Below are 13788 nucleotides of genomic sequence, written 5' to 3'. Positions count from 1 at the left end.
AACAATCCATAGGTAAAAAGATGGCCAGTCTCAAAGACAATCCTCCATGAAGATGGAATTGGCTACATTGGCTGATGCTGGTCAGGTCTGGGGATGCACTGCACTCACCTGGGCTTGGGGGCTGTGGGTACCAGGGGCCATTTCCTCTCGATCCTCTGCAGGCTGGGCTGAGAAAGGACAAGGATCAAAAAGGGGGAGACGTCTTTCCTTTCTCTTCCTAGGCAGGAGACTGGCCTACAAGGATTTACAGAGAGTGAGGTCTCAGAGGAATGACCAAGCCCCTGACCTTGCCCTCAGGGGTCAGGGGATAGACAGCAGGTAGGGTCAGGCTAGGACAGACTTGCACAATATATCTACTGTCAAAGGACTTCTGGCTTCCCTTGAAAAATGTAGGATTGCCACCGTGCCCTCTCCTGTTTGTCATGTGACCCGAGGCAACCAACCATTGTCAGTCTGTCTCTAGTCTAACCTATCTGGCACCCAAAGAAGTTTTGCCTATTTTAATTTTGGCCCCTCAATACTGTCAAGTTGTGCAGGTCTGGGCTAAGAGAAGAAGGTCTCAAAACAAAGACTACTTTCCACCCACTAACTCCTTCTCTTATGCCCACCTCCCATCCCCCATCCTCTTACAGAAACCCAAGAGGCAGAAAGGGCTTGGAATCCCAGGAGGAATGAGAGCAGTCAGAGCCTTAGTGACTCCTAAATCTGAGGTCTCCTTCCAGCTGATGCCATGACTAAGATAGGAAAGTTGCTTAATGGCCACCCAAAGGTAAAGGTGGGGACCTTTGGGATGTGACCAGGGAGCTGGGAGGGACGCCTGTTTCTGCAATATCCATAGGGCTCTCACCAAGAGGTCTAACAAAGAAATCAAGGCCCAATGCAAAGGACAGCCAGTAGGGGCTGGAGGCAGGGAGGGCTTCTGGCTAAGATCTACTTGGGACCTGCACATGCAGAGCTGCCTTCCAGAAGGCAGAGATCTCAGCTCCAAAGGAAAAAGCAGAGAAATCTCAGCTCCAAGGGAAGGCAGAATAATCCTCACTCCAAGGAAAGGAAGTTAAGGTTCCAAGGGCTCTAGTTCTGAGCCAGCCTGCTCTGGGTGGATGCTCCTAGTTCTAAGAGCCATATCTTGCCCTGCTCTGCCTCTCAGCCCCCCTTTCCTCCAATGGTACCCACAGTAAAGCCCTCCTGACCCTTTCTGCCTCTCTCCCCCAAGCCCTGCCCACCATCATCTGCAATGCCATTGCCACTGGAATGAACCCTCTTCTGTCCTAGACTCAACCTGGCTTCCAAATTCCACCCCAAGACTTGAACCCCAGCTGGGCTACACCCCCAAGTCTGGTCAACCCTATGAGCTCCCTCTTCCCCTCCCTGCATTTTAATTCCCCTCCATGTTCTCAGGATTCAGTGACAATGGCCTCCTTGTTGTTTTTCATAAGTGACTTTCTACCCCATGATTCTGCATTTTCACTGGCTCCTCACTGTCATCCCCCATGACATGAATGCTGTCCCCCCCTTATCTCTGCTGCCTGGTTTCACGAGTTTCCTTCAAGTCTTGACTAAAATCTCATCTTCTGCAAGAAACCTTTCTTAGTCCACTTTCTATCGGAATTCCTGAAACTGACCATATGTAGGAAACAAGGAAACATTATGCAGAAGCACTTTGTAAGTATTATCTCATCTGGTCCTAATAATAACTCTGTCACATAGGTCCTACTACCATCATTTTATAGTAGAGAAAACTGAAACCAATTCTCTAGGAATTGTCTGAGGCCAGATTTGAATTCAGCCCAGAACTTTATCCACTGTACCTCATGGCTTCTGATTATGCATGTAGGTATACATGTATATATGTAGTCATTTGCAAATTGTCTCTTGTTATCTGTTTCCATTCCTGGAATCCCAAGGGCCAATGAGTTGCTTGGTCTACACCAGAGGCTTAATAAAAGCTTGTTGACTTCTTTAATTGACTAAACTGATTGGAAAGTAAGCTCTTTGAGGGGTGGGGCTGCTCACCATGCTTTGTAGCTCCAACACTTAGCAGAGCACCCAGCACATAATCTATGCTTACGGAATTACCAGAAGTCCCCAGATCATGGACACGGGAGCCATTTTCTTATTTTCTGTATTCCAAGATCTGACACTACCAACTGTATTCAAGAAAGAAGTCCAATTCTGAATCAAGGTGGGGTTTGTTGAGACTGAGTTGGCTCAAACAAATAAAAATACATGATATTCTAAGTGCAATTTTATAATTTTCATAAACCATTTCAATACTTTTTTTCAGCAACTTCTTTCCCAGGCCAAGATTTTACGACCTTGCCTAAGAAAAAGGTCTAAAGGCACCTGGGTAAGTCTCCACATAAGTAGAATTTACAAGGTCTTTTGTACTTTTCCCAAACAGAAAGTTTTGTTATTGTTATCCTTTTCAAAGTAAAACAGAAATTAACTGCAATTAGTCTTTAAAAATTGGTACCACATTTTTTAACAACTTAATCCATCATTTCAAAACATTTAGGTCAAAAAAAGAGTTAATTTCTTAAGGAAACAACTGGACCAGCCTCTAGGCATTATTTTTCAAATTAACAGCATTTCTTATATAATGGTTTCTCAAAAATCACAATAAAAGAAAAATTAAAAGCATAATAACGATACAAACAATGTCACAGGTTTAAATCAAATCTTAATGCTTTGGTAAAAGCTTTGAAACAAAACTTATTGTCAATTAAACAACATCAATTAAGCTGAAGACATTTCTGAATTATCTTACATAGAAACTTACTTTCTCCATTTATCAGTTTGACACTCTACGCGGAATGCATTCAGATACCAGGATAGTCATTTTGATCCAATGATGTTTTCAATTCTGGTCTTTAGCCTTTCTAAACACACTGCCTTAATGCCAAGTTTTAAGTGTATTTTATATTAAGGCATGAGGGTAAAACATCACAGTTGTTCTAAGAGGAGAATACATAAGATTTTAAATGAGACATTATACTTTAGTTTAAAACAAACTCAGTCCCATCGGAGATGGATTTATATTTACAAATGATATCACATAGAATCTCAATTTTTCCAAGGGCCATTCGCTGGCAGGAGCTCAAATTCTAGGGCCCACTCCCTTGGGTTAGTCTACTCCTAAAGTCGTATTGTGGCATTCTTTCTACTCAGAGGGAGGAGGGTCTGAGTCCCAGAGCAGGAAAGAGGGAGAATGGGAGGTGATGGACAAATGAGAAGCTCTAAGGGGTGACCAGCCTGGGGGGTGATGACTCCTGTGGAATTCAAGCCCTGGAGTGGAAGTTGGTGGGCTAGGACAAGGACAAGGCAGAAAAGGGGTCATTCCCATGGCCATGCAGCTGATGGAGACCAGGAGCAGGGGCAGAGAGGAAGGTAGGGGCCTTCAGTGTGAATGGAGAGGAAAGTATGATCCTGGGGCCTCAGGTCATAGGCAGAGAGGGCCTCTTAGACCCTCCTAGAAATGGCTTGGCCCACTGAGGCTACTACAGACTCTTCTGCTTCCCACATGGCCCACCCTCTGCCTTGGACTCCTCCTCCTCGCAGACCCCTTGGCTGGAAGCAGCAGCCCTTTTCCTCCTAGAAATCCTGTGCTTGCAGGTCTCAGGCAGATCTCAGCCAGGAAGTCAAGAGGTCAGACGGCCTCCCTGCACTCTAGCTGACTTGTAAGAACAAGAAGCCATCTTTGATGCCAACTTCATGCCATGCTTCCTGCTTCATTCAGCTCTCTAGCTCTCCCCAAGCAGCCCAACACTAAGCCCTAGCCTGCTGCCTTTGTGCCATTTTGATACCACTGCCTCCTAATCTCTTTCCTCCTCTGGGGGGCACAAGGACAGCTTTTGCATTCACATTCCTAACAGTCACCACTGAGGTTTTCAAAGTGGAAAATGATTGTCCAAAATCTGACTCCATTTGATGCTACATTGGCTACTCTTATATCAATGTATCAACGTCCCCTTGGTACCTCCCTTCCCTCAATCACTTTAAGAAAATTCATAAGACATAAGAAAACTCATTGTCCTGTTATTCTAATAAGGCACTAAGGGCTTAGCAAATACTAACTACCTAAGCAAGCAGATGCTGTTTTCTTTGGACTGGTATAAACAGATGTCCTTTGTAAGAGACCTTTCTAACCCTACCCCTAAATTCCCACCCCTTTCCTCTTGCTATCTCTGTGCCCTTATCCGAACTTACCCAAAACTTCTTTGTAAGTCTGCCTATAAGATCTAACCAATCCTATCCAAATGCTGTGTCATGGAGCTCAGGAGCAGAGTGTCTTTTTGTCATTTGTGGAACTGGAAGACACATATGTCTATCACCTACAGATGGCAGCGTCACAGTGTGGAGTGAATAAACCATTGGGGACCTGTCTTTAAAATGTTCTAGCTTAGTCATGCAGTGGCTACCAAGGACCTAGAAAATCCATGCAACATGGTGTTATGTGATATCAGACAGAGTTAACCTGTCATTTGGTATTAGTAGCATTTATGGAGCCCTTAAAAGCTTTGTGAAAAGAGAGGTCACTGGTAACTTTAATGGGAAGAATTTCAGTCAAGCAGAGGACCCTGAAGTCACAAGGGAAGATTCTGCAAAGGAGTCTGGGGCCAGTCAAGCCCTGCCCACAACCTTCCCTCCCTGAGGCTCTGCAATCCCCCTTTGTTGAATTCTAGAGCTCAGGGTCAGGGAAAGCCTCAGGCCCCAAGCACTTTCCACTCAGGAGGTTTCTTCTACCCAATCTGACCTGACTGCTGTTATGTTTGAAAATTAAGGTAACCTGAGAAACAACTGTCTTAGCACGATCAATTTACTGATTAGGTTAACAGCAGCCAATGAATTGGGTCAATGGTCTCTCTCAACGACCAGAACCCCCATGGAGGGCTCACCATCCTTACTATAGTTTTGGGGAATACAGAGTTACACAGTTGAGGAAGACAATACAATTGGTTACAAAGCACCAGGGATAACATGACTGGTTATTTTAAAGAAAGCAAGGTAGCACACCCACAAGGGGCTACTGACCACCCCTCTCTGACAATTAAGGTATGTTCATTGTTTTATGGAACCCATCAGCATCTTGCAGACTTGATTGAGTTAGCAGATCCCCTAGTACCTTTTGGGGAGGATAATAAGTTACTTGTAACTTTAACTAAGAGAAAGCTGACACAATTATAAGATTAATACAGCATAAAATCAATTAAACTAATTCAGAAGAAATTCAAGGTAACATTCATTTCGATACTTTGACCACTCCTTGTTTTGGCCTCATTTGCACCCCAAACCTCTCCCCTTCTCTCTCCAATCCAGTTTACAAGAACCACGAGCAAGAGAGCGTTGCAGCTGTTCCTCTATGATGTGTCAATCCATACCCTGAGATTCCACTCCACTCCCCAGTCCAGGAACTGTTCTGGCCCAAGGCCCCTTCCCACTCAACATTCTCCTTTGGGAGGTAAGGGCCAGGAACACAGGGAATATCTTCACTTCTCTATTTGGGTTTCCTGGGCATGTGTGTCTTCCTTTGCACAAGCCTCCAGCGCAAGAAAACAGGTCAGAAATTATTGCCATTCAAAGAGAAGAGATGCAAATCCCTTTCCACTTCCTCTACCACCTGATTACTCATTCCCATCCTCTCAACCCTACCACTCCAAAGGTTCATCCTAACCTCACCGGGATCTTGCATATCTTTGGGCCTGGCACAGAAATAGCTGAAAAAGGAGAATGCCACCAAGGTTAACAGATAACAGGCTACCAAAAATGGGATTGGGAAAAAATGTAGACTGAATGAAACTCCCAGGAGAGGTTACTGATAATGGTGGTAGAAGGAGCATCTGGAGGTGGAGATGGGCACCAAGCCGGTGCTGAGGAAAATGTGATGCTGTTTCTTTTGTGCCCAAGATCAGAGCTAGTGACAAGGTATGTGTTCACATCCCACAGCTGCCTCCTGATTTCTCATGGTGGCTGCTTCTCCCATTGGTGGCTTCTGACCTGAGCATCCACTCTGGGGAAGGGCCTGGCCCAGCCATGCTCTGACTACATCTACATGCCTCTGCTGCCTCCTGACCGCAGGCCTGCTGGCCCATTCTCTGATTTGGGGAAGGGCCCAGCTCAGCCATCCCTCATTCCTCAGACAGGGCCACCAGGCATTATGAGGGCTCCTCCCTGCCTTCCCCTTCTCATGTCCTTCCAGATGTTCTCTTCCCCTCCCCCATTTTAGAAGGGATGTTCCCTGAGGACAGAGGGGACAACAAGGTGACACAGTGGATAAAGTGCCAGCCTGGAGTGAGGAAGACTCCTCTTCCTGAGTTCAAGTCTGGCCTCAGACCCTTCCTAGCTGTGTTATGCTGGGCAACTCACTTTACCCTGTTTGCCTCCATTTGGTAAAATGAGCTGGAAAAGGAAATGACAATTCACTGCAGTATCTTTGCCAAGAAAACCCCAGATGGGGTCACAGAGAGTTGGACAGGACTGAAAAACAACTCAAAAACATATTTTAAAAAAAGCGAGAAGAATATATTTCTTTTTGCTGCCATAGCATCCCTAGTTCCTAGCACAGCGCCTGGCACACAGTAAGAGCTTAATAAATGCTCAGCCTGAGGTCAGCGTCACTCCCTCGGGAAGCTGGCAGCAATGGAAAAGTCACTGTATTTCTCTACCAGGACAAAGCCCCTCCCCCAGGGTCCTCAGAAAAGGAGTCCTGATGACGTCATCCTGAACCCTCCCTCCTGAAGGGGGGCTTCTGGGGACCCCTCCCCCACTGGCCTCTCCATCCTCAGGGGCCACACGGGACAAGCCTGACGCCCCTGGCCCAAGGTCTTCAGACTGCAGCAAGACTTAGGGGCCCCGGGGCACCCCAGGATGACAGCGGGGGACTCCTCTTAAAATAAAGAAAGCTGGGCCTGGGGGGATTTAGAGAGGGGCAGGAAGGGGAGTCACCCCAAAGGCCAGCCCTGCCCCTCCCCCCAAACGCACGGGGCCCGAGGGAGAAGCGCAGGCCCAATGGGGGGCCCCCCCCGTAAGGGGCCTCCCCTCCCCCACGTCACACAAGTGTGCCCCGGCCCCTCCCCCACCGGAGCCCACGCCCCCACGCACGTGCAATCCCACCCCGGTACCAGCTCGAGCTCACCGGCACTTACCCCCCAGACACCTCCTCCACCACACACACCCCCGCGGCCCCGCCCTCTCCTGCACACGCACTCCCACACCATAGGCCGGGCCCAGGCCAGTCCGGCCGCTCCCACGCTCACTAACCCGAGCCGGGTCCGCCGGGGTCTTCGGGCTACGCCGGGAGGGAGGAGGAGGAGGGGCTGCCCTGCGGCGCGGGGACCCCAGGCCGCGCCTGCGCACTCCCCCCGCACCTCCCCACGGGGCTGGGAGCAGGGGCCGCGCCTGCGCACTCCCTCCCTCTGCGCCAACCTCCTTCCCCCCACTCACCCGGCGGCGGCCACAGAACAAAGAGCCGAACCAGGAGCCGAACCGACAACCGGGAACCTCCGGAGAAGCTGCGCCTGCGCACCCCGGGATTCCCAGCATGCCCTGGGGTTCTGCCACAGGAGGAGGGGCCGAGACTGAGATGGGGTCGGGGAGGGGCGACGTCATTCTCTAGGCCCGGTCCGAGCGTTCTACCCCCAAACCCCCTATTCTGCTTCCGGTTCTGTACGGTCCGTATTTAGACTGTAAGCCCCTGGAGGGCAGGGCCCCTCCCTCTGGGTTTGCCCCCCCAGGCCGGTGCCTGGCACACCGTGGGCGCCTAATAAGTGCCTCTTGCCCCATTTCTCCTCCAAAGGCCTCGGAGGTGCTGCTGTGTCGTCATCCCATTCTTACAGAGAAGGAAACTGAGGCAGAGGCCAGCAGCTGACCGGTGGAAGGCCGGGGCTCAGTTCTTTCCTCATGGGCCCCTGGGAGAATACGACACCGGCTCTTTGGGGGAGCAGGGGGGCCCCCAGGAGGGGAAACCTCTCACTCCTTAAGGAAGTCTGGTGACCCAGGGGACAGAATCGGGCCAGATGTGGCTTCAGACACACTCTAGCCCCCTTGTTCTGGTCCCTCATTACGGGATCAGAAAGCTGTGTCTCCCTGCGCACAGCAGATACAATGTAACCAGCCCCATCCCCTCCCAGTCTTCTCCCACCTCCTCCCCTCCCTCTCCTCTCTGACCCAGGCACACTGACCTGGGTGATGCTTGACCACGACCCTCCATCCCCTGACCCTGTGGATGGCCTTCCCCCAACGTGGGCCCCCTGGCTTCCTTCATGTCTCAGCTAAAGTCTCCCCTTCTAAATACAAGCTTTGTCTGGTCCCTGACACTGCCTGAGGTTTCCTTCTCAGGGTGCAGAGATTGTTTGGACCCAGCTGGTGGCATGTTCTCTCCCCATTAGAATAAACTCCTTGAGGGCAGAAACTGTTTTTTTCTTTCCTCTTGTGAAACAGTTGAGTTAGTTTTATATCTCAGGTGGACACTTTATATCCACAGAAGAACAGGGCCTGACACAGAGTTGCCACTTTCTAAATGCTCAATGCAGGTCTGCACAACCTGCGCTCCTACTGCCTGTGGGCCACTTGCAGCATGCCAAAGGATTCCTGGTGGCCCGCGAAAAATTGTAGAGGAAAACATCTTTTATGTCGAGAGCAAATCCTTTGGCAGAATGCAAGTTGCGCAGGCCTGGCTTATGGACTTAACCTAAGAAATGGCAAATGAGAGGGACTTAGAGAGACCTGAGGAAGTCCTGTGTGGCCTGAGGCAGGACATGAGCAGAACCAGAGCAATTTCTGCTCTGCTGACACCACAGTCAAGCACAACCTACATCTACCAAGATAAAGCTTTCTTGGCTCTCCTGTATTCCAGGATTGCTGATGCTGGTCAGATCTGTGGATGGACTGCACTCACCTGGGATGAGGGTCTCTGGGTGCCAGGGGCCATTCCCCCTGGCTCCAGGCTTTGGTCTCCTGCAGACTGAGCTGGGGAGGGACAAGGATAGCAGAGAGGGGAGACTTTGTTTTTGCCTTCTCTTCCTAGGCTGGATGCTGACCTGCCAGAAATGACGGAGGGTGAGCTCTCAGAGGAGTCACAAAGCCCCTGGCTCTGCCCTCAGGGGAGAGACTCCACCTCCAGAGGAGGGCAGCAGAGAGGGTGTGGCTTGGAAGTGAGCTTGGTCTGAGCAGGAAGAGGACTTGCCACCTTCTCTAACTCCTTCCCTTTGACCTCATGCCCCTCCCCCATCCTCCTTCAGAGACCAGAAGGCAGAGGGGGCTTGAGATCCCAGGTGGGATGAGTCCAGTGTGTTGACCTGAAAACTTAGTTAGAGAAAAGGCAACAGGCTAAATGCATACATTTTATGATTTAATTAATTAATCAATTCCCCATAAAGATAAGGGTTACATAGCGCTGTGGAGGCAGGATCAGAACTGACTCCCTCTGTACAGAAGGTGATTGTCTTAAGTACCTTTTACCATGAGAAAAGAGCTTTCTTAGATAAACACATTGTAAATTTGGTAAGACTACAAAGTAGTGTCAATTGGGCTTTAGGATCCCAAGTGTGGGAATCTTTCTGTAGCATGTCTCTGTGACTTAAGATAAGGAGAAAGTCTCACCACTGTGATGACAGACACCCTGTCCTAAACAGGCCTTTGAAGTTGTGGTATCTTAACAGAGTTGACAACCCAGGCCTTATCACTAAGACACCAGAAGAAGGGTCTGGTAAGGAAGTCCCATTTGCTTGCTTGACATCAAAAGGCATTCTCTGAGTTTAACAAAGGAGACTATTAGGTCCAGGCTCTTCTTAATTCAAACTTTGGCCCTTATTAAAGTCTAAAATTTATATTAAATGTTATCACCAGTCAGACCCTCAGTGACCCCCAGAGCTCTGCCTCCACCTATATATGGGTGAGATATGTAGTCAGGTCATTGTGATCCAATGGTAAAACAGGATGGCACCCTAGGACCTTTGGGAGGTGACAGGGAGCCTAGACAAGTAGCAGGGGCAAACCCCAGAGCCAGGCCTGGGAGGGAGGCCTGCTCCTGATGGAGCTAAGGACACTCTCCAAGAAGTCAGAGGGGAAGATGAGGCTCAGTGAAAAAGGGCAGACAGCACAAGGGGGCAGAGAGGGAGGGTGCAGAGAGGGAGGAGATTGAGGGGTGCTCCCTCAGACCTACCTGGGACCTGCACATGAAGAGAGGGCAGAGACCTCTCAGCTCCAAGGGAAGAAGGCAGAGGTCTCCACACTCTGGGAGACTCCTCCTAGTCTCAAAAGCCCAGCGCTCCCAATCACACCCAGGGCCAGGACCTCAAGACTCTGCTTCTCCTCCCCAAGCCCTGTGCTCCTTCACATGAAATACCTTGGGCCCTAGAATGGCCCCATTCTTCCCCTCTGGCCCCTTCCCAGGCCTCCAAACTCCATTCCAGGGATAGAATTCTACCTGAACTACTACCCAGCAGGCCAATCATCTCTGAGATCTCCTCCTCCCCCATCCCCCTACCCTCTCTTTCCTTCTCTCTCACCCTGCTCTGGGACTCAATCCCTCATTCTCAGACGTCACCTGGCCTTCTCCCAGCTCTCCCACTGACACACTCACCTTCTTCACGATGATATGCCCACCTTCCCTCCTTCCAGGTTCTCTCTGTCAATCCCCTTTCCAACCTCAGGTAGATATCCCTTCGCTTCCTACAGCCTGGACCCCAGACTTGCCTACCCCAACCTAACTGTCCTCCAGGCTGGGAGCACTTACCATCTTGGCCTGTCTAGATTCTTGACTTGCCATACCCCAGCCCTACCACCAAGGGGGCCTTTCCTTCTATCTTGTTACTCTTCCCTTAGGGACATTCTTTCACTGGGAGACAACTGGACCCTATAGAGAGAGCTGGAGGCAGGAAGTCAGGACACCTGGATTCTAAGGCATGTGTTATACCCCATGGTATAAACCTTGTCTCCTCTTCCCTCTTACACAGACCTTCACCCCTCCAATGAGAAGAGGAGATACTAAACCTCTCCCGTATACATACATACATATATTTCTATATACATATGCACACATATGACTGTGTTTTATATGTGTATACACAGAATTTATATTCAGATACTCAACCTTTTTCAGAAAAATACGATGCAAAGATTCTTTCCTTTTTGACTATCTCCCTTTTTCTCTTAGATCCCTTAATGTCCTCTGTTCAGAAGTTTTTCAGTTTCAAGTAATCAAAATTATCCCTTTTATCTTTTGTATTTGACTCTCTCTTTTGTTTGGGTAAAAATCACACCTCCTCATGGCTGGGAGAGGTTTAGTATCTCCTCTTCTCATTTGTTTATAGTATGATCTTTAATATTAAGGTTGCATATCCATTTTGAACGTACTGTGGAGTGTCATGAATGGTGATAATGCAAGCCTTATTTCAAGCAGATTGCTTTCCAGTTTTTATAGCAATTTTTATCAATTCAGGAGTTTTTCCCTGGAAAATTTATACTTTCTACTTTATCAAACAATGGATCTCCCTTCTGAATCTGTCTAGAAGGTTCCTGGAGCACGGGGAATGTCTTAACTCATGTGTCTGTGTCCCCTGGGTGTTTGTAGCTAGAAACAAAGATGTTCTTCATAACTGATTTCCATTCAAAAAAAGAAGTCCATCCCAGGTTGTAGCTATTCAAGGTTTTAGGACCATCTGGATCCCAGGGCTGCAAGGCATGCCTGCCTCCACCTTGTAATTACTAAAGCTGGTGGTAGGTGGGGCAGCACTGGAAAAATCTCATTAAATGGAGAGTTTGCTATAACAAAGCTCTCCTACACTTTCCTTCTCTTTTTGTCAGAGCATCCACCCCCCCACCCCCACCCCAGCACCCACTTACTCACAGGGTTGTTGTTTTTCCTTTGTTACCGGAGAGGACCTTCAGAAAGATGATGCCATATCATGCAAGGGAATTGGATTTAAGTGAGGCAGGGCTGTGTATAGTCACCAACCTCACTCTCTCCTCCAGTTACCAGAGTTCAGTGGCAAGACATAGATCAAGACAACTGGCCCCATGACCCCAATGCAGTGGGAGACCTTGGCCTTCTCTGCATTGTATCAAATGAGTTGCTCTCCAGTCCCTGCCAGAAGACCCCAGGGATGGAAAACCCAACAGTTCCCCAAGGAGCATCTTCTACTTGTGTGCAGCTTCCCTTATAAAGCTATTTTCCCCAACATCTACCCAGAATTTGCCCCTTTGCAACATTCATTCACTGCTCCTGGTTCCACTGTCTGGGGCCAAGCAAAACAAGTGGGGTCATCTCCAGTTGTCCTGATGTGTATCTGGCCACTGGATCCAGCTGGCTCCAGAGAAGAAAATGAGGCCATGGACTTTGCACAGCCCTCCCTCACTTAAATCCAATTCATTTGCATGCTCTCTTATCCTGCAGAGTCTCCTCTTATCTGGCATAAATACATGGAGCTCCTTCAGCTGATCCCCTGGAGACATGGACTCAAGACATTTCATCTTCCCATTTATCCTGGTTATTTGGGTTTCATCTCCAATGTCCTTCTTAAACCATGGTGCCCAGAAACTGAAATGACACACCAGATGAGTTCGGATGGTCCAAGGACAGAAAGAACATCATTTCCTATTGCTTGTACTTGTAACCACTTCATGCTGTGAAAGAACTGGAGAGCCAAGACATTGATGAGCTGCTAAGAAATCTGAGGATCAGGCCTGAGTCATCATGGCTGTCACGACCCAGTGAGAGAGGCAGGACCAGGGATCTTCAGCTTGAAGTATGCCAGAACCTGATGGATCCAGGGACTTCTACCACTTAGTCCTTTTGGGGTTAGCCCAGTCTGCAAACTTGTTTGTTCCTTCTCTGTTGCTTTTGAATGAAATTTTGTTTGCCTTCTGCAAACCTTGATTAACCAGAAGAAATGCTCAGCTGCATGTGTGCTTACAATCAGGTCTTCTATAACAAGCCATATGAATTCCTAAAAGTCACTGTGCTATGCAAAATCAAAGCATAAAAATCCAGGACTAATGGGAAAAATGGATTTGGGAGACAGCATGCAAAAGTTTTGTCAGAGATTATTTTTTTAAAAACATAGGAACCTAATAAAGATGACTTTATGCATGTTGTGTTTGTCCTTCATTTTTTTAAGAGGACCATGACATCAGGGAAATGATGGCATGACTTGCAGTTGACTTTGATTTGAGTGAAGAAGGGCTGTCAGCAGCCTTACTTTCTCCTCCAGAGCCATCTGGATCCACTGACCAGAAATTCATCAGGATGACTGAAGATGGCCCAGGAAGCAATGAGAGACCCTGACCCTTTTAACCTAAGGCCTTTTCAAGTAGTCACTTAGAGTGAGATAATGCCATTTAGTGAATAGAACTCTTTAAGAAGCAGTCAAGGGATGGCCCCTTTAATTAGAAAAAGGAAAAAAAATCAAGGTGGGAGGGCAAGATCCTCAGGGTTACTATTGGAAAGACAAACAGTTACCACTGACATTCACTCTAAGCCAGGAGGGTCTAAAACTAGATTTAAGGTAGAAGGAAAGGAAGGAAGGAAGGAAGGAAGGAAGGAAGGAAGGAAGGAAGGAAGGAAGGAAGGAAGGAAGGAAGGAAGGAAGGAAGGAAGGAAGGAAGGAAAAAAATCTAGTCAGTGAACCCCAAGTTAGCTTCTGGCCACTAAAATTTACCTTCCTTTGGAGAGGAGAAAGAAAGGGAGAAGGAAAGGACAAGTTGAGTTACCCAGCTAGCTGGGTCCCCATTCAGGCAGCTTGGTCTACTCACAGGTTGTGTTTGTCCTTCATTTTTAAAGACCATGATATC

The 13788-nt window shown here is 48.3% G+C and overlaps 1 protein-coding gene across 3 annotated transcripts in view; it reads right to left on the bottom strand.

The window, feature by feature from the left end:
* LOC140508353 (uncharacterized) overlaps positions 1–8461 on the bottom strand; it is a 93124-nt gene extending 84663 nt beyond the window's left edge. For all 3 annotated transcript variants that reach the window (XM_072616200.1, XM_072616201.1, XM_072616199.1), the window contains exons 1-2: positions 7441–8461; positions 109–234 (exon numbers count right to left, since the gene is read on the bottom strand). In XM_072616200.1, coding sequence (XP_072472301.1) covers positions 109–234; positions 7441–7605 — 291 coding nt within the window. In that variant the 5' untranslated portion in view covers positions 7606–8461. The remainder of the gene's footprint in view (positions 1–108; positions 235–7440) is intronic.
* Positions 8462–13788: the final 5327 nt, after the last annotated feature.

Source organism: Notamacropus eugenii, chromosome 5 (assembly GCF_028372415.1).
Source record: "Notamacropus eugenii isolate mMacEug1 chromosome 5, mMacEug1.pri_v2, whole genome shotgun sequence".
Classification (NCBI taxonomy): domain Eukaryota; kingdom Metazoa; phylum Chordata; class Mammalia; order Diprotodontia; family Macropodidae; genus Notamacropus; species Notamacropus eugenii.
This window is presented reverse-complemented; position numbering and strand designations above follow the sequence as displayed.